This window comes from Neophocaena asiaeorientalis, unplaced genomic scaffold (genome assembly GCF_003031525.2).
Source record: "Neophocaena asiaeorientalis asiaeorientalis breed wild unplaced genomic scaffold, Neophocaena_asiaeorientalis_V1.1 scaffold407, whole genome shotgun sequence".
Taxonomy (NCBI): Eukaryota; Metazoa; Chordata; class Mammalia; order Artiodactyla; family Phocoenidae; genus Neophocaena; species Neophocaena asiaeorientalis.
This window is the reverse complement of record NW_020174060.1, coordinates 648,841-670,223: the sequence shown is the minus strand read 5'-3', so window position 1 is coordinate 670,223 and position 21,383 is coordinate 648,841. Positions and strand designations below refer to the sequence as shown.

Sequence of the window (21,383 nt, the reverse complement as noted above, 5' to 3'; positions counted from 1 at the left end):
CCCGCCCCCACCATCCCAGAACACAAAGCAGCCTCTGTCCAGAGCATCGATGCCGATAATCCGGGCTGGGGGCACATTCCGGGGACCAGCCCCGACCAGCCCGGAGGATTAGCAACTCTCCCCTGCCCAAGGGATTAGCACTCCGGACCCCCTTGGGGGGCATTAACCACCCCCCAGGTGAATTCGCACATTCCACAGCTCTTCGATGTGGGCCTGGGGGGGGGGTGGGGAGCGAAGGGAGGAGGGAAAAAGTGGACCCTGGATTTCAGGCGGCGCCGCCCCCCACACCCAGCACAGAGCTCCCCACTCAGACAAGCCAGCCCCCCCAGGAGCTAGGTCGAACTCTCCGCGCTCGCCTTTCCCATCCCCACCCAGCTGCTCCCTCTTCTGCCTGACCCCTTGTCCTGACCTGACCCGCCAACCCCTTCCCGGCTCCGCCTCCCAACCCCGAGATCGGGGGCAGAGGCTTGGGGCAACCCCTAGGCAGGGCACCCTGGACGGGCATGAAGGATAGAGTAGGGGACCAAAGGGGAGGGGTGTCGTCTTGGAGTCCATCCAGGAGTTGGGAGGGCCGGCGGCGCCTCCCAGAGAGTACCCCCTCCTGGTGGCAGGGGGCGCGGCACCCTCGCTTTAGGGAACTCTAAGAAGCGGACCCTGGATCCCGCTTCCTACCAGCAATCACTCCTCTCGCCTCCCCATCCTTCTCCCCAAGACCTCGCTTCCCCGCGCCCCAGTCTCCGCCCTTTCCTGCACTTCCACTCCCTCCCAGCTCCGAGTGCCGAGTTCCCCCCTTTCCTTTCCCCTCCCTTCCTCCCTCCGCGGCCCTGGCCCTCCCCCTCCGCCACCTCTCCGCTTACCCGCTTCCTCTGGACTTCGTGCTGCAGGGGTCTCGGGGTCTCTCCCCCTTCTCTGGAGCCCTCGCGCGCTCCCGCCGACTCCTCCGTGCCCACCTTGGGGCGCGCCCCCGTCGCTCCCAACTTCTCCCAACTCAACTTTCCCCCGCGCCACAGGCAGGCCAGCCCCCTGCGTGCGCGCCCCCTGGCGCACCGTGCGCGGCCCCGCCGCAGCGAGTTGGGAGGCGCGGAGTGGGGGCCGAGACCCGGGGGCGGAGGCGCGCTCCCAGGCACGGCTCGGCACTGGGAGCCCAGCGCCGAGGAGGCAGCCCCGGCTGTCCCTCCGCGCGGCCCAGCGAGGTTGCCGCCCCGGGCTTCCCCGCACGGACGCCCCGGGGACGTCGTTTCTTGGCCCCATTAGGCACCTCTGGGCGGAAAGGGGCCTGCCTCATGCTGGGGATCCCAGGCAGGAAAAAGGAGGCACAAAGATGATCAGGAAATTCGAGGCGGAGGAAGTTGAAATATAAATGCATCGGGGTCAAGCTTCTCTCGCGGCCGCGGGCGTCCCCCGCCTCCCACCCGCAGTTTCCCCAGTGCCTCCAAGAAAGCCCCTGTCTCTGCCTGGAGGACAGGGACGGGGGGTGGGGGGAGGGCGAGAGGGGTGATGGCGGGGATGGATGCCCATTACCCTGAACTTAGACTTTACGAACCGGGGAAATTCTGCCTCGGAGAGATTCCCTGCGGTGACCTTCCTTCTCGAACCCTATTCATAGTCATCACCTGTCATTTAAAGATCTCTGTGTGTACTTCTGGTTTTCTAATAAATTATAACTTGTTTCAGATAAGGAATATACGTTTTGCTTCTTTAGTCTGCCACCGGCTGAAGCACTGCAATGTGTATGCAGAAAACGTTCAGATATAAACGAGTTAATTAACCAATGTTTAGCACCAACTTTGGTTCCGGCGCTGAGGAGTGCTGTTTGGGGCAGTTATCATCCAGGTCACATCCCTCAAGAATGCAGTCATGAGACAGAGAGAAGCCGCAAGAAAAATCTATAATCAACTCCTTAAGGGATGAGGTCAAGGCTGCTTCAAGTGTAGCTTCTGTCTGTCCTTCTGTCTGTGGAGGGCAGTAACCAACCTGCCAGCCCTCGGCCACACCCTGGCCGACTCCAGTGGGCCCGGGCTCTGCAGGGGGTTGGGGACACCCTCCCAGTGTCCAGCCAGCTTGCCTCTGGATATCAGAGTGCAGCGAAAGGCTGGAGTTGGGTGGGCTCCGAGACGACAAACGGGGCTCACAGGAGAGAGGAGTCTCTGGCGTTTGGTGAATCCAGTCTCCACTGGGGCACACCTGCCTCTCTTTCCAGCCCTGCGGTCAGCTGGTTCCTGTGAAGTCATCGTCAGCAAGATATGGCTCAGAGCCATTCCCCAATCAATCCTGAGGTCACCAGATGGCCTAGGGAGAGGTGGAAACCCGTGCTGGGATTGTCAGGGAGTCGATGGAACCTCAATATCATCAGGGGCAGAGCAGGGCCACCTGGGCTCAGGATGAAGGCCGCCAAAACCCAAACCTTAGAAATTGCCCTACCCCCACCCCTGCTGCCTTCTGGAATGTGTAGTCCCGGAGAGGTCCTTCTCAAAAGAAGGCTGTAAGCGCTGAAAAGGAATAACACTAGCAGGGCACACTGGGAGCCGCGCGCGACGGCGGGGAGCCGGGAAAACGGACACGCGATGCTTCCTGGGACTTGAAGTCCAAGGGTCGACTCCGCGGTCGAACAGAAGTCCCGGGAGGCAAGTGCTGCAGAGAGCCTGAGCGCAGCCTGCTGGGGGTTGTAGTCTTCTTGTTGTCTAAGGCCCCGGACATTACTGGGAAACGTGGCGCCCTAGGACTACAAGCCCGAGAAGCCCATGCGCAGGCAGTGGGGCGGGGCAGGACCGGAGGCTGGGGTGCCGCCTCCTCTGCAACGCCGGGCCCGGAGTCTTAGAACCCAGGGCCCGCAAGGGTCCTCGCGCGGCTGCCGCGATGCAGAAATACGAGAAGCTGGAGAAGATTGGGGAAGGTAATGGGACCACGAGATGTTCCTGCAAGATCTCTTTCTGCAGACCCTTTAGCATTCCTTGCATCCCGGGCTGCTGTACCGTCAGCAATACCCACAGACTCCAACCTCAGCACTGGCTGCAGCCCTGGCCCTGAACTCAACACTCCTAGCAGACACCAATCCTCCCCCGTTAGCATTTCCCATAGACGCCCCCCTCCCAACCTTAGCACCCCTGTAGACCCACCTCCGACCTCTGCACGTGCTGCATTTCCTACCCCTGTCCTCAGCGCCACTTGCAGAACCTCACCCACAGTTCTCGCGGCAGACCTCCAACCTCAGCGTTCCTGCCGGCCCTCATTCCTCTCCCAGACCCCTGCTCCCTATTTTCAGACCCTCCAGAAGCTCGGCCTTTATTGTAGACCTCCTCACCCAGCAGCTGCAGCCTCTCCCTGTTGCAGACACCCTTGAGCCATCTGCAGGCTCCTCCCTGCCACATCCCCCACTTCTCCAGGCATCAGAAGTAACACACCCCCAACGCTGCTTGCTCTCCCGGCAGGGACCGCCTGGGTTGGGGAAGGGTGCCCCATCCTTTCCCTCAGCCCTGACCTCCTTCCTCTAGGCACCTACGGAACAGTGTTCAAGGCCAAAAACCGGGAGACTCATGAGATCGTGGCTCTGAAACGGGTGAGGCTGGATGATGATGATGAGGTAGGACTGGGGTATTGGGGCCAGGGAGGGGTTGAGGGCCTAGGCTGGGTGGGATGTGACTGTGGCCCACCTGGCCCCCTCCAATGTGTAGGGAGTGCCGAGTTCTGCCCTTCGGGAAATCTGCCTACTCAAGGAGCTGAAACACAAAAACATTGTCAGGTGTGTAGGTGGCTGGGGTCCTCCTTGCCTGTGTGGTCTGGTGGTGGGGGCTTCAGAGATGGGCTGGGCTGACACTGGGGTAGTAGGTGCAGACTTGCGGCGCTGCCTGGCTGAGCACTCGCTTCTCCCTAGGCTCCACGACGTCCTGCACAGCGACAAGAAGCTGACTTTGGTTTTTGAGTTCTGTGACCAGGTGAAAGGGGGACTTGAGGGACAGTAGCCTTGGGAGGATATAGGGACCCAGACTGAGGTTAAACTCCATCCCATCCCCCACCCCCATCCCTTTTTTAGGACCTTAAGAAGTATTTCGACAGCTGCAATGGTGACCTAGATCCTGAAATTGTGAAGGTGAGGATACTGGTTTCCTGGGAGCTCACTGGGGCTGGGGTTGGCGTCCGGATTCAGTGGACATGCTCTCAGGCCCTGCACGGGGACACTCGGGGCACGAGGGGAGGAGAAAACCCTGGTTCTGTCTCCGAGAGCTTCCATCTCAGCAAAAGCACTTTCACGTGATCGCTTTGACCTGAAGGGAACACTCTGATATCAGTGATAGGATTTACATTTGCGAGGCAGGAAAATGAGGTTCAGAGAGATTCATTCATTCAACAAATATGTACTGAATGCTTTGCAGTGTGCCAAGCACTGTTCTAGGCCCAGGTTCCAGGGCGAAGAAGTGCTGACTAATAATACAGCACAGCATATACGTTGTTGGTTACGATGTTCGTGTTCAAATGAGGCCAGGTAGGGGAGAGATCAATGTGGGCTGGAAAGGTAGGAAGGCCCACCAAGTTGTCAGTTCTGGAAAGGTGGGGACCGGGGCCCCCGTTCACCTTTCGAGTACCCAGCAAGGAACGAAGTAGGTCCTCGATAATGAAGGGGTGATGCTGGGCTGAGCTTGGTGCTGAAAGACTGCTGGGGTTTCAAGGCAAAGCAGAGGGGAGCGTGACCCATCGTTGGGCCCGCTTCCAGACGGTTCGATGAACTCCTCCCTGCCCCTCCCCCAGTCATTCCTCTTCCAGCTGCTAAAAGGCCTGGGATTCTGTCACAGCCGAAACGTGCTACACAGGGACCTGAAGCCTCAGAACCTGCTCATAAACAGGGTACCTCTGGGCGAGAGGACGGGACCTCAGGGAGGCTGGCGTGGGATGAGGGGAGCTGGACGGGAAGGCGGGAGCGGGGGCGCTGCCCTCAGACTGTGGAAGAGCCCCTCTCCGTGCCCCTCCCCCTCCCCCTCAGAATGGGGAGCTGAAATTGGCTGATTTCGGCTTGGCTCGCGCCTTTGGGATCCCTGTTCGCTGTTACTCAGCTGAGGTGAGCTGCGGGGCGGGAAGTGGGGGTGAGGGAGGGAGTCCCCAGCCAGCATCCCTCAGCTCCTCCGGGACTCCTCTCTGAGCGCTCTCCTCCCCAGCCCTCAAACTGGGGGTCCCTGTGGTGGGGTCCTTTCCAGGTGGTCACGCTGTGGTACCGCCCACCGGATGTCCTCTTTGGGGCCAAGCTGTACTCCACGTCCATTGACATGTGGTCGGCGGGCTGCATCTTCGCAGGTGACACGCCGGGGTCTGCGGGGGCAACTCCGTCTCCTGTTTGAGTCAACAAAGAGGGTCTGGAGGGTCCCCTCTGGGGAAGGGAGTGGGGCCCCTGGGTGGGGAGGAGGCAGGGCAGGGCTGTGGGGGGGGCTTCTTCGCCTGTCACCCCCGCCCCCGCCTCCCTCCCAGAGCTGGCCAACGCGGGGCGGCCCCTGTTTCCTGGCAACGACGTAGATGACCAGCTGAAGAGGATCTTCCGATATTCTTCCATCTCCCTTCACCTCAGGCCCTCTGGGAGGGGATCTGGAAGCCCCTGGAGCTCAGAGTGCAGGCAGGGAGGGCGGCGGTGGGCTGGGCTAGGCCTGGGGGTGCCTCAGGGCTTCTCCTGAGGGCAGAGGGTGCCCGCCGCCAGCTGGAGAGCGTGCAGCCTGTAGGCAGGGAGGGCTCACTCCTCCAACTGAGAGCCGAATCCTTAGGCTGAAGGAGCCGAAAGGAGCAGGGGGACGATTAGTGAGAGTGGGGGACCGCTGACCGCTTCATCAGGACCAGGGACCTCAGAGTTTAGGTCAAACTCGTTAACGGCTATACAGAACCTGGCCTGCAGAAAACGGCACGCAGCTGGGACTGCGTATGAGGGTCGCATGGGCCGGGGGCCGCCTTCTGTCGTGAGCTGGGGGATAAAGTGAGGGGGGCAGGGGTGGGTATGAGGAATCCCCCTTCCCCAGGGGAAGAGCCCCTCACCTGCCCCTTTCCACCTGAGTGATCCTTGACCCCGTGGACACGCTGCTGGGGACACCGACCGAGGAGCAGTGGCCCGCCATGACCAAGCTGCCAGACTATAAGGTGTGACGGGTAATGGGCTCATGCGTGGTTCGTCAGTGGCGCCCCTTAGGTCCTGGCCCTAGCAGCCTCCAGGCCCCCGCACCCCTGGCTGACTCACCCTGCCCTCCACAGCCCTACCCGATGTACCCAGCCACAACATCCCTGGTGAACGTCGTGCCCAAGCTCAGTGCCACAGGGAGGGACCTGCTGCAGGTGACCAAGGGCAGGGTACTGGGGCTGGGGCCGGGGCACTTGTCGGGAGGGACCCGGGGAGCGCGGGGCTCTGGGCGTGAACCTGCCTCGCCTTCTTCTGTGCGTCCAGAACCTCCTGAAGTGTAACCCGGTCCAGCGCATCTCAGCAGAAGAGGCCCTGCAGCACCCCTACTTCTCCGACTTCTGCCCCCCCTAGGCTCCAGGCCCCCGGCGGCCAGGCTGGGGCCTGGCCTATTTAAGCCCCCTCTGGGGAGGGGAGGAAAGGCAGGGATGCACGGTGTGCCAAGCTCCAGCTGTGCTGGGCCCAACCAGGGTGGAGGCGCCCTAACCCGTGTTCTTCACTCCCTCCGTGGACTTTATTTAATTTCATAAATTGGCTCGTTTCCCACAGTCTGGCTGATGTGCTGGAAAAGTGGCTCTGGGCGGCGGGGTTGGGGGGCGTGGTGCTGGGGGGCCCTGAGGCTCTGTTTCGCTTCCCCACCCTCTGCAACCCAGCTGTCCAGCCCTGGCTCTGCTACTCTAAGTGGCTGGAGGCTGGGGGTTGGAGGCTATGACCCTTACCCTTAGGCGCTGCCACCACACGTGTGCGTATGTGCTCGTGCCCTTCCCTTTCTCTGCCCAGGAGGCGTTAGGCTCCCAGTGTCTGAGAGCAAGGATGGGCTTCCTCCAGAATGGGGAGAAAAGAGCCGGGCCTTTCTTTATGGTTCTTGTCCCACGTGTACCCGCCCTGCCACTTCCCTCTTCATGCCCCCCACACCCAGGCCCTCAGGCTGGGACAGGAGGCACCCAAAGCGGTGGTTGGGAGCACCCCCTCCCCGGCTCCCTTATTTGTCATTTTCCAGTATTTAGGGTGCCGAGAAGGAGCTGAGAAAGCGGGCCTGGGCGTGTGCTTACTGGCAGGGGTGGGAAGGGAGGGCCTGGGCTACCCCTGCTAAGCTGGGGCCTGCAATTCTTGTGCAAAGGCTGTGGAAGCAGGAGCGGTTCCTGTGCGGGGCGGGCAGGCTGACACTCGGTCCCAAGTGTGAGAAAGTCACGAATGCCTAAGACAGGACAGCAGCTTGTGTTCTTGGAAGCGGGCTAGCCACGCCAGCTTCTCCCCACCTGCTCCGCCGCTTCTTGCCGGGCTCTGGATCAGAGCCTTCTGCCAGCCCTTCCCTGATCAGACCCCAAGTGCGGCTGTCCTAGCACCGCCGCCTCTGCCTTCACACCCGGCTTTGGGCTGCATTCACTCTGAGATGTCGGTTTGACAAACTCATTCACACTGAGGTTCAAGTGACCCATGCCCGCTTACTATTCTTCTCTCGTTGAGAGATTTCTGGAGGTTAACGTTTCAGACATCACGTCTGCTGGGTGATGGCTGGCAGAGGTCTTGTGCCCGAGTAGGGCTGACCGTGGCCTGGCTGGTCTGCCTGTAAGTGGAACAGCTGAGGCTGAGGCAGTAGAACTTTATTTGGGGTGACGGTGGAAAGACACGTGCGGGCTGGCCACGCCCAGGACGTCAGGGTGCGGCCCTGAAGACGCAGACGCCCCATCTAGAGCTGGGTGACGAGGTAGCAGGTGCGTTGAGAGGAAGAGAGCGTCTTGGTGACGGCACAGGGAGGGGTGGGAGGCCTGGGGAGACACGGACCACGGCCCTGGGATGGGAGGCCTCTCACCCACTGCCCTGCCCCTGCCCTCCAGACTGGAACTGCCCCATCTCCCTTGACCTTAGGGGGCCATTTCTTGTTACCTGGAGCCCAGGCTTAGGTGGGGAACTGGGGTTCGTTGGCTGCCCAGCCCTTCCTGAAGCTGTGGGAGGAGGGTCAGAGATTGGGAGTGGTGGCGGCGGGGATCCTCCCTCCCAGAGACCAGCCAAGGTCACTGCACGCCCCTCCCCCATCAATTTTTCTCAGCTGGGTGGGGGGGTGTTCTACACTTAGGAGGAGGGGCTCAGCACCCACAGTGGAGACGGCAGGGGAGGAGGAGGGGGCTATTACCAGGTTGGCGCTGGAGTGCCTTTGGGAGCGCTTTCGGTTCCAGAAGTATCCCAGGACTCTGTCCCGGAACACCTGGGGGAAGCAGTGCTGGAGGTGGCCAGCGCATACCTGACCCCTGGATCCTGCGGCTTGACTCTGCCCGCCTCCCACAGCTGGAGCCCAGGCCCACCCACCTCACAGAGGTAGTCCAGGATCTCAAGGACGGTGAGCAGGCTGGCGCCGATGAACAGCCCCATCTGGCCCCCAATGTCACCTGTGGAGACCGGGTCACCTGTCAGCTCACTGCTACCTGCTCTGCCCACACCTCCCCAGGCCGCAGGTTGCCTGCACGCACACACAGACACGCACACACGCACGCGCACGCACGCACAGACACGCACGCGCACGCACGCACCGAGCAGCTCCGACACTTCGTAGGCCTTCTTCTGCTCCACCGTCTCGTAGTTGAGGGCCTCAAAGAAGATGTCCAGCATCAGCACATTCTCCCTGGAGGAAGAGAGGCCAAGAGTGTTCGCTGGACGCCCCCAGTGCCAGCTGCTGGCAGGAACAGGTGCCCCATTCTCTGGTCTCTGAGTCCTTTCATGAGCCCTGGGGAGGGGTGTCACCGTCCCCATTTTCGGAAAAGCTGGCGTCAGAAAGGTTAAGCAGCTTGCCCAGAGTCCCCGAGCCCGGTAATGATGTGTAGCTTGGTGTCCCATCCCTGGGCGCTGCGCACGGAGGCTCGGCCCGGAGGCTCGGTGCTCGCCTTAACCCCGGGCCCCCGGGCCCCCGGCCCCCTGCGGGGCTCACGCGATGTAGGCCTCGCTGCGGTTGTGTTTCCGGGCCAGGTAGCGGGCGGCGGCGCGGCTCGGCATCCGCACCATGGAGAGCTCCTTGGCGTAGCGCGTGCTGGTGCACGGGTTGGGACAGGTGCACGCGTCCTTCTGCAGCATGGCGTCTGCGGGCCACAGGCGCCTGGGTCAGGGCCGCCCGCCCCGCGGGGTCGAGGTCGCGGGTAGAGCGGGGTGGGGACGGGATGCGGGAGAGGCTTGCCCCTTACCCAGCGCCGGGTGGGCACAGTCTCTGCCCCCAGCCCCTTACCTGGCATATGCATCATTCGGCAGCCGCACTTCCGAGCCACGTAACGGCTCTCGCAGGCCAGGCGACACCCTATTAGACTATAGGGAGGGCTGGGGCCTAGGCTGGGCCTGGGGGGATCCAGAGGACCAGAGGGTTCCAGCTCAAAGTCAGGGTCCAGAGAGACAGAGCTGCAGTCACCCCAGGGTGGCGGCAGGAAGCTCAGCTGTAGGCGGACAAGTTAAGGAGGCTCTGGGAGAAGGGGGGGCCTGCGTAGAACGCGAGCTCACTGGGACAGTTCTGAGGAGCTGGGGCTGGGGTCTGAGGCGGCGTGGGCTCAGGAGGGAGTCGGAGCCCGGTTTCGGAGGCAACAGAGAGGATGCTTGCTGCTTCTGGCAGGACACAAAAGTCTGGTAGCCAGGGGCTGCCCCGAAGCCCAGCTGGTCAATGAGCGGCGGCTCCTCCTGGCTGTGGATCTGCACTCGGATCCCCACCTCAAACGGCGTCTCCTCTGCGGGGAAGGGGGGACCCTGAGTCCCAAGAGGCCCCCTCCTGCAGCCCCCTCTCCCCAGGGCTGTGACCAACTCAACCCACCCACTTCCCACGGGAAAGGACAGGCCTGGGCCCCACCCCCGCGGCACCTCCACTTCTCCCCAGGGCCTTCTGCACCCCACCTGCCACTCCCCGGCCTCGCCCGTGCGCCCCCGCACCCGTGTCCCTCCACACGGGCAGGTACTCATCCTGCTGCACGTCCAGCAGCACCTCCAGCCCGTTGCCCATGCCGCCCTTGGGAGTGGTGAGCAGCTCTGCCCCTTCGGCGCCAGAGTTAAAGGTGTAGCACTGCCCCATGCGGGTGAAGACCTGGGGCAGGGCAGACAGATGGCAGACCTCACCAGGGAACCAGGAGCTCAGGCGGCCCTTTCCCCTGGGCCAGTGCGAGGACTGTGGGACCCCTCCCTCCCCATCCTCTATCTGGGTCTCTTCTTTGAACACTGAAGCCCACATCTTAATGCCCCGAGACCCTCCCTCAACCGGCACATGTAGCTGGACCCTCGCTGCACTGTGACCAGCTAACCCTGCCCCTTTCCCACAGGAAAGGACAGGCTTGGACCCTCCAGTTCCTCGCTCCCACCTCCGCCCCCAGCCCAGGGCACAACCTGCAGGGCAAGTGTTTCTTTGGAGACTGGCATGAGGAAGAGGGGCCCAGCTGCCCCCCTTCAGGTCTGGCAGCATGTGGAAGAGGCAGCGGGGAAACCAGCACCCTCCCCCTGGCAGAGAGGAGGGTCTCCTGCCCTAGAACACCAGATCCCCCCACCCCCCAGGAGCAGGCTCTCCACAGACCAGACCTTGGGCCCAGAGCCAGCCTGGGTGAGTGCCCCTGGCTGGGAGGCCTGACCTTGCATGCTGCAGTCCAGCTGAGCAGCAGGGAGGGGCCCGAGGAGGACAGCTTCCTGGCTGAACAGAAAGGCACTGGTGGGGTGGAGAAGGAAAGGATCCCCCAGCATGGCTGTTAAGGTTCCCTGGCTCTGGGGGAGTGTGGGTCGGCAAGGCCCGGCAGGGACCGCCTGGCGCTCCCGGGCCCCTGGCTGGACGGATCGGGCGGCCGGCTCACCGTGGTGAAGTTCTCGGGCCCGCACAGCCAGCCTCGGTAGCGGCAGGCCAGCAGCATGTCCTCGAGGGCGTGCCCGGCCCGGGCGTAGAGCCGGGCCACGTCGAAGGTGGGGCTGGGCATGAAGCCGGGCGGCGCGGGGGGCCGGCCCAGGGCACGCAGGTAGGCGGCGTGCTCGGTGGGCTCCAGGCCCAGCAGTGCGGGCCCGGCCCAGTGCAGGTCGTTGGGCGTGAGGCGTGAGCGGCGCAGCGGGTTGATGTTGCACAGGGTGACGGCCGGGAAGGTGAGCCGGCGGCTCTCGCGCTCCTCCAGGGCCGTCTCGTGGTGGAACTCCCCGTAGTAGCGCACCCTCCCAGCCACCTGGTAGAGGAGGGTGGCCAGTGCCAGGAGCACGGCTGTGGTCCACAGCCCCCGGCGCGCCATCGGGCCCCCCGGGCCGAAGACGTGGCCCAGGCCGTGCATCGAGCAGCTGCTGGCAAACACGCGGATGTCTGAGGCCGGCGACTGGGCCTCCTCCAGCCCTGAGGGGCGCTTCATGGCCGGAGCCCAGGGCGCGGGGGGGAACAAAGCTACAGAGGCTTAGGAGGAGGAGAGAGGGTTGGTCCGAGGACTGGAGGGGCTGAGAGGGGGGTTCAGAGGGTCAGGCAGCGGTCACGCGGGTGTTGGGCCAGGAGAGGAGAGGGTGGGGAGGTACTGGCCTGGCCGGTCCAGCTCGGCCTCCTCCAGGACCCGGCTGTGGCTCTGCTGGGCGCGGTGCTGGGCTGCGGGCTCCGAGGCAGAGACCAGGTAGGGTGCGGCCGACGAGGCAAGCAGGGCGGCTCTGCTGGAGGCGGTTCTGCTGAGCCAGAGCTGCAGCAGAGGATTGGGTTTCAGCGGCGAGGGGGCAAGGGGGCTGACAGAGCAGCCTGGGGGGCGGGGAGGTCCCTGGGGCCCGAGGCAGAGCCATTAGTGCAGCGTCGGGGGAGGCCGGGCTGTGGAGACCAGAGGCGCCAGCAGGAAACCACAGCAATCCCGGGTAGGCTTGAGGGGAGCCGAGAGAGAACTTGGGGCCGGGGGTGCCCTCGCGGCCCTCTAGGTCCCCAGCTGCAGCCCCCGTATGTCGGGCCTGAGGGTCCGTCGCTGACCCTTGGCCCCGTCCCCGTCCTCTGCCCTCTCCTCCCTTCCCCCTAACCTCACGCGAGATCATCTGCTCTTTCGCAGAGCGGAGCTGGCTCCTGACCAGGCTGGAAAGTGGTGGGAAGTTGGCATCGGCAGACTCTTCTTTCTGAGCCCCCAGCGGCCCGGCCTACTCTGGGTGCCAGGGTCTCCTCCGGCCCCACGTGCAGAGGTGGTCTGTCCCCAGTGACCCTCTCTCCCACCTCCCCATGCTCAGGCCCTCGTGTCTGGGGGGCTGGCCTGTGCCACAATGACTGTGGGCTCACCTGTCGTCCTTCAAGTATAACATGGGTGCCTGTGTGACGCCCTCCCAGGTAACATGGATGCCCTATGATTTCACATCTTTTTTCACTTGACAACATATTCTGGAGACCATGTGGTATCCAATACCTGGAAAACGTCCTCATTTTTTAAATGGCTGCGTAGCATTTCATTTCTGTGGATGTACCATCATTTATATAACCACACCCCTGTTGATGGACACCGGGGGTTTCCAGTCTTCCATTACAAACAGTGGTGCTCTCAGTAGCATCGTACAGACATAAACTCCTAGAAATAGAACTGCTGGGTCGAGAAGAGGCAACTGCATGGGTAATTCGACAGCAGAAAATTCCCCACCGTAGGCGTTATTACACCACCGTACGCTCCCATCAGTAACATGGAGTGTGCCTGTTTCGCAAGGGGGCTTTTCTAGAGGAGAGACGCTGCCCCCAAACCGGCCGGAGGGCCCTGGGCCACAGTGCCTAGCACAGCATGGCGACACTGGCCTTGAGGGGGCGGAGCCGCGGCATTTGACTGAGATGCCGAGGAGACGCTGGGTCGGGCTGGGGCAGACTCCCAGGGGCTAGAGAGGACACCTCCGAAAGGCAGAGCTGCAGTGTGCAAGGCCTCAAGCGGGACTCGGGGGTCTTGCTAATCCAAGGTGCAAGGGACGGGAGGCAGCTGCTGAGCGCTGCCGCTGTCGCTGTCGCGGAGGACTGCCAGGGCTGCTCCTCGCTGGCGTCAAGCCCTGCGTTTGGTTAAACGCTCACCTGCCCCCGTGGAGCTGGGAGTTGCACTGCAGGCCTGAGAGAAAGCAGATTTATCTCCACTAATTTATTTACTGCAATTTATTTCTACTCCGTGCCCCTCCACAAAGCATTAGAGGCGAGGGTCCACGGGCTCTCGGCAGTGGGTGGAACGTAGTTCGCCAACTGAACGTGACCACGTCGCGCTGTGATCGCCTGGCCTCCTGTCCGTCCTCCTGACGAGACCGCCGCAGGTCTCACGGGGGCAGGGATGTCCTCACCGCCCCCACCCCGGCAGACAGGGCGGCACACAGCAGGTGCTTAATGAACACACACCCTGAAGGAGTGAATAACATGGCTTATTGCACAGATGTAACCAGCTTCTGAGGCTACGTACTTTACCACAGATTATTCTAATTAAACTCTTAAAAGAAGCTCGCGAAATTAAGTGCAGCTAGGTTTACGGTCTGCGTGGAATAGCTGCAGGAGCCAAGGCTGAGGTTAAGGCTACACAGCGAGTGTGCAGCTGACCGCAGGGCCTTCCAGCTCAGGGCTCGCCATGGATCTCACCACTTCCCTAAAGAGGGGATGCGGGGGGGCGGGGGCAGGAGTTGGAGAGGCCACCCTGCAGAGGTAAGGAGAGACCTAGAATCTGGTGTCAGAAGACGTCTGGGTGGCTGGAGGCCGCGGCTGGTGCTGGTAGAGCACGAGCGGGCCTCGGCCGGGAGGGGCCAGGCAGGCCAGTGCGGACTCGGCCAGGGAGTTGAGGCCTGCCCTCGGCTGCCCTCACTAGGGAGGCGTTTAGTGGCAAAGCGACCTGGAGCTAGCCCGTGCTCTGCTTCCCGGGCCAGGCCTGCCCTGGGGTGCGACCTCTCAACATTAAGAAAGCAGCGCATGAAACCTGGGTGGCTTTGGCCCTGGGATATTTCCCTAAAGTAGCACCTGGTCCTAAACCACACCCAGAAGAGGCTGTGGGCACTCTCACCCAGGCTCCTGCACTCACACCTGAGCAGCTGCAGCCTCCTCCAGGCTGGCCTCCAGCCACAGCTGCCCCTGCTGGTCCTGCCCCTGCTGCCAACCCCTGAAACGTGGCATCGTCCTTCTATGCCACGGGATAAATCCAAAAGGTCTGGCTGGCCTTGAAGGTCCAGCATGGGCGGCCCCTCTTCCTCAAGCCAGGGCACAGGACTCATGATGGAGTCCTCAGCCCAGACGTGGCTGTGAAGGGGGAAGGTTTCCTGGTGGGATGTGACACGAGCAGAACCAAGGCAGGAGGGGTGCCCGGTTCTAGGAGCTGACCAGGGCTGGGGGCAAACCCTGGCTGCTCTTAGGTCCCCAGAAGCGGACAAGAGTCTAGCCCCACCCCATTCACAGCTTTGGGGTCACAGGGCTTGTGCCACCTGGGCAGCTGGCCTATCCTCTTTCAAAGTGAGGCTCTGGTCCCACCTGCTCCAGGGACCCTGTCTGACCACGCCAGGGAGGCCGGTCGGGCAGTGACCGCACCTTGTCGGACGGATTTTGTATTCTGTCAGCCCAAGGGGCTTAGCATCAGCCGCCCCTCAGTGCTGTGGTGACTGTTAGCACTGGACGTCCCCCGTGGCTGGAGTCTGGGGTGCATGTCCTCTTCTGTCCCTTTCAGAGGTAAGTGTCCTCACATAGAGGGTGGCGGTCCGCAATCTCACCGGGTGACGGGCTCAAGGCGCACGGGGCTGGGGCAGAACCTCTTGTGGATCAGACCACAGCTGCCCGCCCCTCCTCGCCCTCCCCAAGAGCCAGGGGGCCTGTTAGGCCCCCGTCCTGTTTAGATGGGGGGAGGGCAAAATCTAGAGAAAGGACTGTGTGAAGGCACAAGGAGAAGGAAGGGAAGTTGTTCCCAAGATGTGGGCTGAGGGTTTGAAGGGCTGGCTCAGTGGGTGGGCGCCTTCTTGCAGGGCCCTGAGAGGCCTGTCGGGATTCTGCAGAGGAGGCCGAGGTCCTGGTACGGGTGTGGGATGAATCCTGGGGCGAGTCCCTACTCCCACCCCCGGTGCTGACTTGTGAAAATTCCCTGCAGCTGCAGCCTGCACACCTTTAGCCTGTCGGGTACAGGGGGAGGCTCGGCAGGGCTGGGAGAGGGGTCGGGGAGGGCTTGGCAAAGGGAGGGGACAGAGCAGGGGCCCGCCGTGCAGCCAAGGGCTCTCAGCTCTGGCAGGAGGAGTGCGCCCAAGCTCCCCCAGCCCGGCGCCTGGCCCGGGTTTCACTGCGAGCAGGGGAGCGATGGCAGTAGCCCCCACCCCAGCATGCTGGCCCTCCTGGGGGCTTGGTGCCCGGGATACCCCCTGAGCTGAGCCCTGGCCCTGGGCACGGATGCACGGCGGTGACCACACCTCTCAGGACTTGGGGTGCTGCTTCCCATGGCCCCTGGGCGTCTCAGGAGGCGGGGCATCTAGGGCCTGTCTCCGGATGAGCTCCGAATAGAGCCTGCCCTTCTTTAGGAGCTCCTCATGGGTCCCCACCTGGAGAGAGGAAGAGGGGCAGACGGTCACCCCAACCCAGCTCAGAGTTCAGAGCCCTTGGAGGGCCAGCTACTTATGAGCCGTTGGGCACGGCTTCACCTAAGCCAGCGTCAGTCCTGAGGCGAGTATGAAACCAAAGCACAGCTGATTACGGATTGCCACTGGCGCATCTGTATTTGTCAGCTGAGCTAGATCGTGGAAGAGCATCTGGGTCCCCCTGTCTTTCTTACAGGGCCCAGTGCCCCTCGCCCAGCGCGAGTGGCCAGGGGGCTGTGAGCCGGGCCCCATACAGCCCCCAAGCCCTGCTGCAGACACAGCCTCTGGGCTGCTCCTGCCTGGGCCCTGATCAGGATCCCTGGTGCGGCCTCTTCTGTGCCTCAGCCCCTGGGCCCCTCCCCCAGCAGCGAACGCTTCTCTGAGAACTTTCCCCTTTGATCCTGGGAGCCACGCTGCAGCTCTACTCACTGCCCCACCCCAGGGGACAGAGGAAGAAGCTGGGGCCCCGAGAGGCCAGGGCTTATCAAAGGGCAGGAACTCCTGAATCCACACGGGTGCTGCTTTCAGACTATGAGCCCAAGGCCCCAGGGCCAGGCCAGACCCTCACACAGCTCAGCTGAGCCGCCCGTTCCACTGTGTCCGTGGCTGAAGCCGTGCCAGCCCCCTGACCTGCTCCCCGGGCCCCAGCTGACCTCGCAGACCCGGCCGTGGGCCATGACGACGATCTGGTGGGCCCCACGCACGGTGCTGAGCCGGTGGGCGATGACCAGCACGGTGCGGCCGGCGCTGGCGCGGTCCAGGGCCTCCTGCACCAGCCTCTCAGACTCCGAGTCCAGTGCGCTGGTCGCCTCGTCCAAGATTAGCACTAAGGGCTGCTTGATGAGGGCTCGGGCGATGGCCAGGCGCTGCTTCTGGCCACCAGACAGGGTTGCGCCCCGCTCGCCTGGGGAGGGAGGGGATAGGGCGGGGGCCTGAAGTGGCGCTCAGCTCTGCACTCGGGGGCGGCCCTGCAGATGGTCACCGGGGCCGTCTGGCACTTCCCACCTGGCCCCTTAGGGCCCTGCCCTGGCCCTGTGCGCATTCGTCCTGCCTCTCTGAGGGCAGGGGTGATGCCTGGCGGCAACACGATCCCACATCCCCGTGCAAACGTGCACAGGCACTCACACGATGACGGGTCGTGAACGCAGCGGGGCTCAGTGATGCCCAGAGGTGTCGTTGAGCTCCACCCACACACCAGGGCAGGGGCTCGGAGCCATGACGGGCCTGGGTCCCACCCCCTGCCCTGGCCCTGCAGCGCTAGCTGCCTTCTCCTGGCCTCCTGGCTCTCTGCTGCTGTGGGGACATCCAGGATCCAGATGTGACTCCTGCGGTGGGGTAGGGGGTGGCAGAACAGTGGGATTCAAAACCTACCTGGGCATTCTGGGAAGACCATATTGGGGTCCAAAATGCCCACAGAGAACAGCAGAGGTGGCAGCCTGGCTGCCAAAGAGAGCCTCAGGGGACTCTGCGGTCACAGAGCAGGGGGGCAGGCTGCAGCCCCGGGCAGCCCGCGAGTGCACGGGGTCAGGGGTACAAGGCGCGTGCGCGAGAGAGGAGTGGGCCCGGCTCCTCCCGTCAGGGCGGGGTCCGCAGGAGTCCGAGCAGTGAGTAACACGGAGCACGAAGGCCGGCTACCCACAGAGGGGGCGCCACTCGGGAGGCTAAGCTCAGCCAGGCTCAGGACTAGGTTTCGAGAGGAGTTGGGAGCCTTGGATAGGCCTGTGCCGTGAGATATGCTGGAACATTCTGCAACAGAGCCAAGAGACCCTGGACGATGAACATGAGCCCAAAGGCTGGAAAAGGCCTCTGAGAGGAGCACACGAAGCGCAGGCCGCACTGCGAAGACTCCAGTGTGGCGCTGCAACACTGCACCGGTCAGAACCACCAGAGCCCTCTTCTGGGTAAGTCAGCAGACAGGCTGGCTCAACCAAACCCACCCCTACGGAGAGCCAGGGGGAGCACCTTTCGTTGAAGGATAAACAATTACAAGGAGGTAACACCCCCTTGCTTCTGGTCAGGTCTTGGGAGCTGACGTGGCGAGCTCTGAAGAGTCCCCACGTCACGGATCACTTGTGCCCCTGCCCTCCGTCACGCTCCTGTCCCCGCAGCCCGCCTGGGCCTCGTCTCCCCCGTCCCCACAGAGTCGCCTCTGTCCCACTCGGCCATGGTTGCTGCCTGGTCTTCCCCGATGCTGTGACTATGTTCCTGCCCCCTGGATCCCAGCCTCGCACGTGGGCCCCGCGGACCCCAGCAGGATGCGGTCTCTGAACTCACCCACGACGGTGTTGTATCCCTCGGGGAAGCTGGTGATGAACTCATGTGCGTTGGCTTCGCGGGCAGCTGCGTAAACCTCTTCGTCGGAGGCGTCCAGCTTCCCGAAACGGATGTTCTCCATGATTGTTGTTCCGAACAGGACTGGCTCCTGGGGGTGGGAGGTGGAGGGTCCACCGGAAACATTCTGATTTTGCCCTGAACCTCTGAGGGGCGCATCAGGAGAAGCTGTTTCGGCCAGAACAGGACCACTTGGGAGGGCAGGTAGGGGCAGTTCAAAGTTACAGGTCAAACACAGAGAGGTCCATCAAAGGGGGGAGAAGCCGAGCTCCTGCGTGGCACGGAGCCCCTCGGGAAAGGGAGCGGGAAGGCGGCTGGGAGAGCAAGGCCAGCTGGCCCGGCAGGGTGCCCCCTCTCTGGAGAGATGGGCAGGGAAGGGTTTTACAATTTGGCTTTCTCCTGCCCAAAGGGCGCCCTCTATCCACACGTGGTGGGTGGGGGGAGGTGGACCCTCGCTGGGAAAGCAGTGGGGCTGAGAGCTTCAGAGCGGGGCTGCGGGGCCTCGCTCGGTGGGTGAGCCACCAGCAGTGCCCGGCAACACCGTGTGGGTGTCCAGACCTTCTGGACACCACAGAACCCAGGGATCCTAAAACGGCCACCCCATTTCCACCTGCTTGGGCCTTTTACATTGAGGAACAGAGTTCCAAGGGCAGAGCTGCAGTCGCTGGGACTCCAGTGAACGCTGGGGACTGGTGAAGAGAGCCAGCTCGCCCCCAGTGCCCCCAGGAGGGCAGCAGGTGACGGGGCTGGGAAGGGGGAGGGGCCCAGGCCGCAGGAACTGAGAGAAGCAGGCACCTGGCTGATGAAGCCAATGACCTGACCCCGGAGCCAGGAGGGGTCGAGGGTACGCAGGTCCTGCCCATCCAGCGTCACCATGCCCGCCGTGGGGTCGTAGAAGCGCTCAAGCAGGGAAGCCACGGTGGTCTTTCCTGGGGGTTCGGGAGGGGGGCATGGGTTTCTGGAGCATGTCCGGGACAGGGACGCCCCCAGTGGCAGTGGGGGCCGCTCCTTCCACACTGAGTGGCTCCCACAGGGAGAAGTCACAGGTGGGAGGGTGGCAGGCTCCTCTTACCTCCCCCGGACTGGCCCACCAGGGCCACAATCTTGCCCGGGGGCAGCGTGAGGGTGAAGTCTCTGAGCACCTGGAAGCCGGGACGGCAGGGGTAACTGGGAGGAACCAAGAGACCCTCAGTCAGACCGGGTTCCTGGCCCCTTGTTGCCCGGGTCCCTCCCAAAGTCTCCCTGTACCCGCAAGGGGGGCTTACTTAGAGGGAGACATTGACCCACAGGTCCCCAGACAGGCTCCCTCTCCTGCCCTCAACCCGCAGAGAAACACCCCCGCACCCACCGATGCTAACCTGAAGCAGACGTTGTGAAAGGTGATGGAGCCGCGCAGGTGCTCCCTGGGGATGCAGTGGCCCCCAGACAGTGGGATGCACGGGCTCAGGGTCATGTACTCGAAGACCCGGGTGCCTGCACTGAGCCCCCGCACCACCTGGGGAGGGGGGTTAAAGTCTGTGTGAGGGAGGCATGGGGTCCCAGGGAATGGGCAGCACCTCCTGGACTCCCACTTGGCGGCAGGGAGGGGCTTGTCGTATCCCCTCCGCCGGACACCCAATTCCCACGGCACACAAGTGACATCAGTGGCTGACGGGACTCCAGCCCAGGTACCACGTCCACATCCTTGGACCCACCCACCTCTGCCACTCACCTGACCAAACAGGACAGAGAGGTTGGCCATGGACCTGCGAGTAAAAGAGGAGGGTTGAAAGAGGGGGACGAGGAGGGCCTGAGAGAAGGTGGGCTGGCGCCAGAGGGGCAGGTCTAGGTCTCAGCCGCGTGGGGGGACGTGTTGGGTGAGGCGAGGAAACAGGCGGCCGGAAGCCAAACGCAGAGGTAGTTCCCGAAACCTGGGGCCCTAGGTGCCCTGGAATCCGGCACCACCGGGGAGGTCTCCTGGCAAGTAACTTCTCCTTTCAGGGCCACGCTCCCTCCTGGCCCGGATGGGCTGACAGTCATCGGTACCTGAGGGCCGGGCTCCGGGGAGGAAACAGGGAAGGCAGGCGCAGGGCGCGGTGGGGCCGGACTCCACGCTGCCCGCAGCCTGCAGGGAGGGGCTGTGAGGCCCACCAAGGGGGTCAGACCTAGCGCTGTCCACTCCCGGGGGAAGCAAGGGCTAAGGAAGGTGGAAAAAAGCATGTTACTCCTTCTAGAGAAAGAAGGAAACAGAAGACATTAGACCACAGGGGGAGCTCAAAATTCCCTGAAGACATGTCATCACGGGCTCCGCCCTGTGTGAGCAGAGGGGTAAGTGTCCATCTGTCCAGATGGTGGGTCACCTCCTCATCGTCGTGCGGGGCTGCCGGCTGCGAGGAGGACGGTGAGTCACTACTCCTGAGTCACCGGCCCCCGGCTTAGTCACGGGCCAGGCCAGCCCGTGACTGTGCGTCTCCGATTGTGCATGCGGGTTCTTCTCGAAGAGAAGAGGAGGCAACACTGACTCCCCAGGATCTCACTTCTCCCAGCACCGGGGGTGGGGGAGGGGGGGAGCCCGCAAGGAAACGCCCAGAGAACTTCCCGAGAAGAGCCAGGACAGCAAGTTAGTCCGCGCCTGAGGCCTGTGGCTGGGGAAGCCGCCCCACCTAGCACCTAGCAGCCTGCGAGACAGGCTTTCTGAAGTCTGTGACACAGTTCTGCCAACTGCCTAGACAGTGCAGCGGGGAGGAAAGGAAAGGGTCTGGACGCAGGCCATAAAGGGGAGGGGGCCCAGGGCAAGGCGAGTCTGAGGGAGCGGGACCAGGCCTGGGACGGGTGGCTGCCATCCGCCGGGGGGAGACTTTCTGCCCCTGCCCCGTGGAGCACGGTGGGGTGACCGTGAAGGGAGCCAGTGGTGCTCGTCCGGGTCAGCACCGGGGGAGGGGCAGCAGGGGGCGGCCCAAGTTCCGCCTCAGAACAGCCAGACCTTCTTAGTCCCAAGGCCACCAGAAATTAGTTCCTGGGCCTGCGGGAAGGAGGGGTGAGGCTGCCCAGGACAAGAGAGGGTCTCAATGGGCCCAGATTAGGAAGCACTGAGCAGAAATGGGTGGTATCTGGTCTTTGTGGAATGCTGGGTCTGGGGCTGAGAAAGGGAGTCTTTTCTACCTGCCTGCCTCCAGCTTAGCTCCATTCTGCCCAGGACAATATTAATAAGGCCGATGGTGAGGGATTCTGGAAGAAACGGCTGACACTCGCACAGGTGGTAAGACACGGGGCAGAGCCATGACACAAGGACCGTCGGCATCGGGAATAACGAGGAAGGGACCCAGAGGGGCATCTGAGCTGATGTTCTATCTTCTGGACGTGGCTGGTTGGTAACACAGGTCTTCACTCTTCAATTATTTATTCCACCATATTTACTGTAATTGTTTATCTAATGTGT

At 62.9% G+C, this 21,383-nt stretch overlaps 4 protein-coding genes across 9 annotated transcripts in view; 1 reads left to right on the top strand and 3 right to left on the bottom strand.

Moving 5' to 3' along the window:
- Positions 1-1,011, bottom strand: part of SLC4A2 (solute carrier family 4 member 2) — a 16,526-nt gene extending 15,515 nt beyond the window's left edge. The window contains exon 1 of the mRNA XM_024754495.1: positions 858-1,011. The gene's annotated coding sequence lies outside the window, so the exon portion shown is untranslated. The remainder of the gene's footprint in view (positions 1-857) is intronic.
- Positions 1,012-2,781: 1,770 nt separating this feature from the next.
- CDK5 (cyclin dependent kinase 5) lies at positions 2,782-6,690 on the top strand. Its single transcript, XM_024754487.1, has 12 exons — positions 2,782-2,893; positions 3,492-3,580; positions 3,672-3,739; positions 3,872-3,932; positions 4,031-4,087; positions 4,744-4,839; positions 4,976-5,050; positions 5,187-5,283; positions 5,455-5,524; positions 6,048-6,108; positions 6,220-6,300; positions 6,410-6,690. Exons 1-12 carry the CDS (start codon positions 2,857-2,859, stop codon positions 6,494-6,496), a joined length of 879 nt encoding a protein of 292 aa, XP_024610255.1. The 5' UTR covers positions 2,782-2,856; the 3' UTR covers positions 6,497-6,690.
- A 1,060-nt stretch (positions 6,691-7,750) lies between these two features.
- ASIC3 (acid sensing ion channel subunit 3) lies at positions 7,751-12,979 on the bottom strand. The gene is given in 11 exon segments (XM_024754494.1): positions 7,751-7,911; positions 8,030-8,088; positions 8,277-8,348; positions 8,450-8,529; positions 8,671-8,762; positions 9,066-9,213; positions 9,316-9,351; positions 9,354-9,558; positions 9,716-9,843; positions 10,043-10,193; positions 10,945-12,979. Coding segments are annotated over 11 exon segments (1,584 nt in total). The 5' UTR covers positions 11,479-12,979; the 3' UTR covers positions 7,751-7,832.
- Positions 12,980-13,172: 193 nt separating this feature from the next.
- ABCB8 (ATP binding cassette subfamily B member 8) overlaps positions 13,173-21,383 on the bottom strand; it is a 16,255-nt gene continuing 8,044 nt past the window's right edge. Inside the window, exons 11-18 of one of the 6 annotated variants that reach the window (XR_003004451.1) lie at positions 19,677-19,710; positions 19,324-19,460; positions 19,038-19,132; positions 18,761-18,894; positions 17,909-18,056; positions 16,288-16,538; positions 14,607-15,598; positions 13,174-13,440 (exon numbers count right to left, since the gene is read on the bottom strand). Coding sequence is in view for 5 of the 6 variants with exons in the window: in XM_024754490.1 (XP_024610258.1) it covers positions 15,473-15,598; positions 16,288-16,538; positions 17,909-18,056; positions 18,761-18,894; positions 19,038-19,132; positions 19,324-19,460; positions 19,677-19,710 (925 nt within the window). In the remaining variant the exon portion in view is untranslated. Of the gene's footprint in view, positions 15,599-16,287; positions 16,539-16,578; positions 16,960-17,908; positions 18,057-18,760; positions 18,895-19,037; positions 19,133-19,323; positions 19,461-19,676; positions 19,711-21,383 lie in introns of those variants that run through there. The other 5 variants (XM_024754490.1, XM_024754489.1, XM_024754491.1 and 2 more) reach the window with 5 other exon arrangements.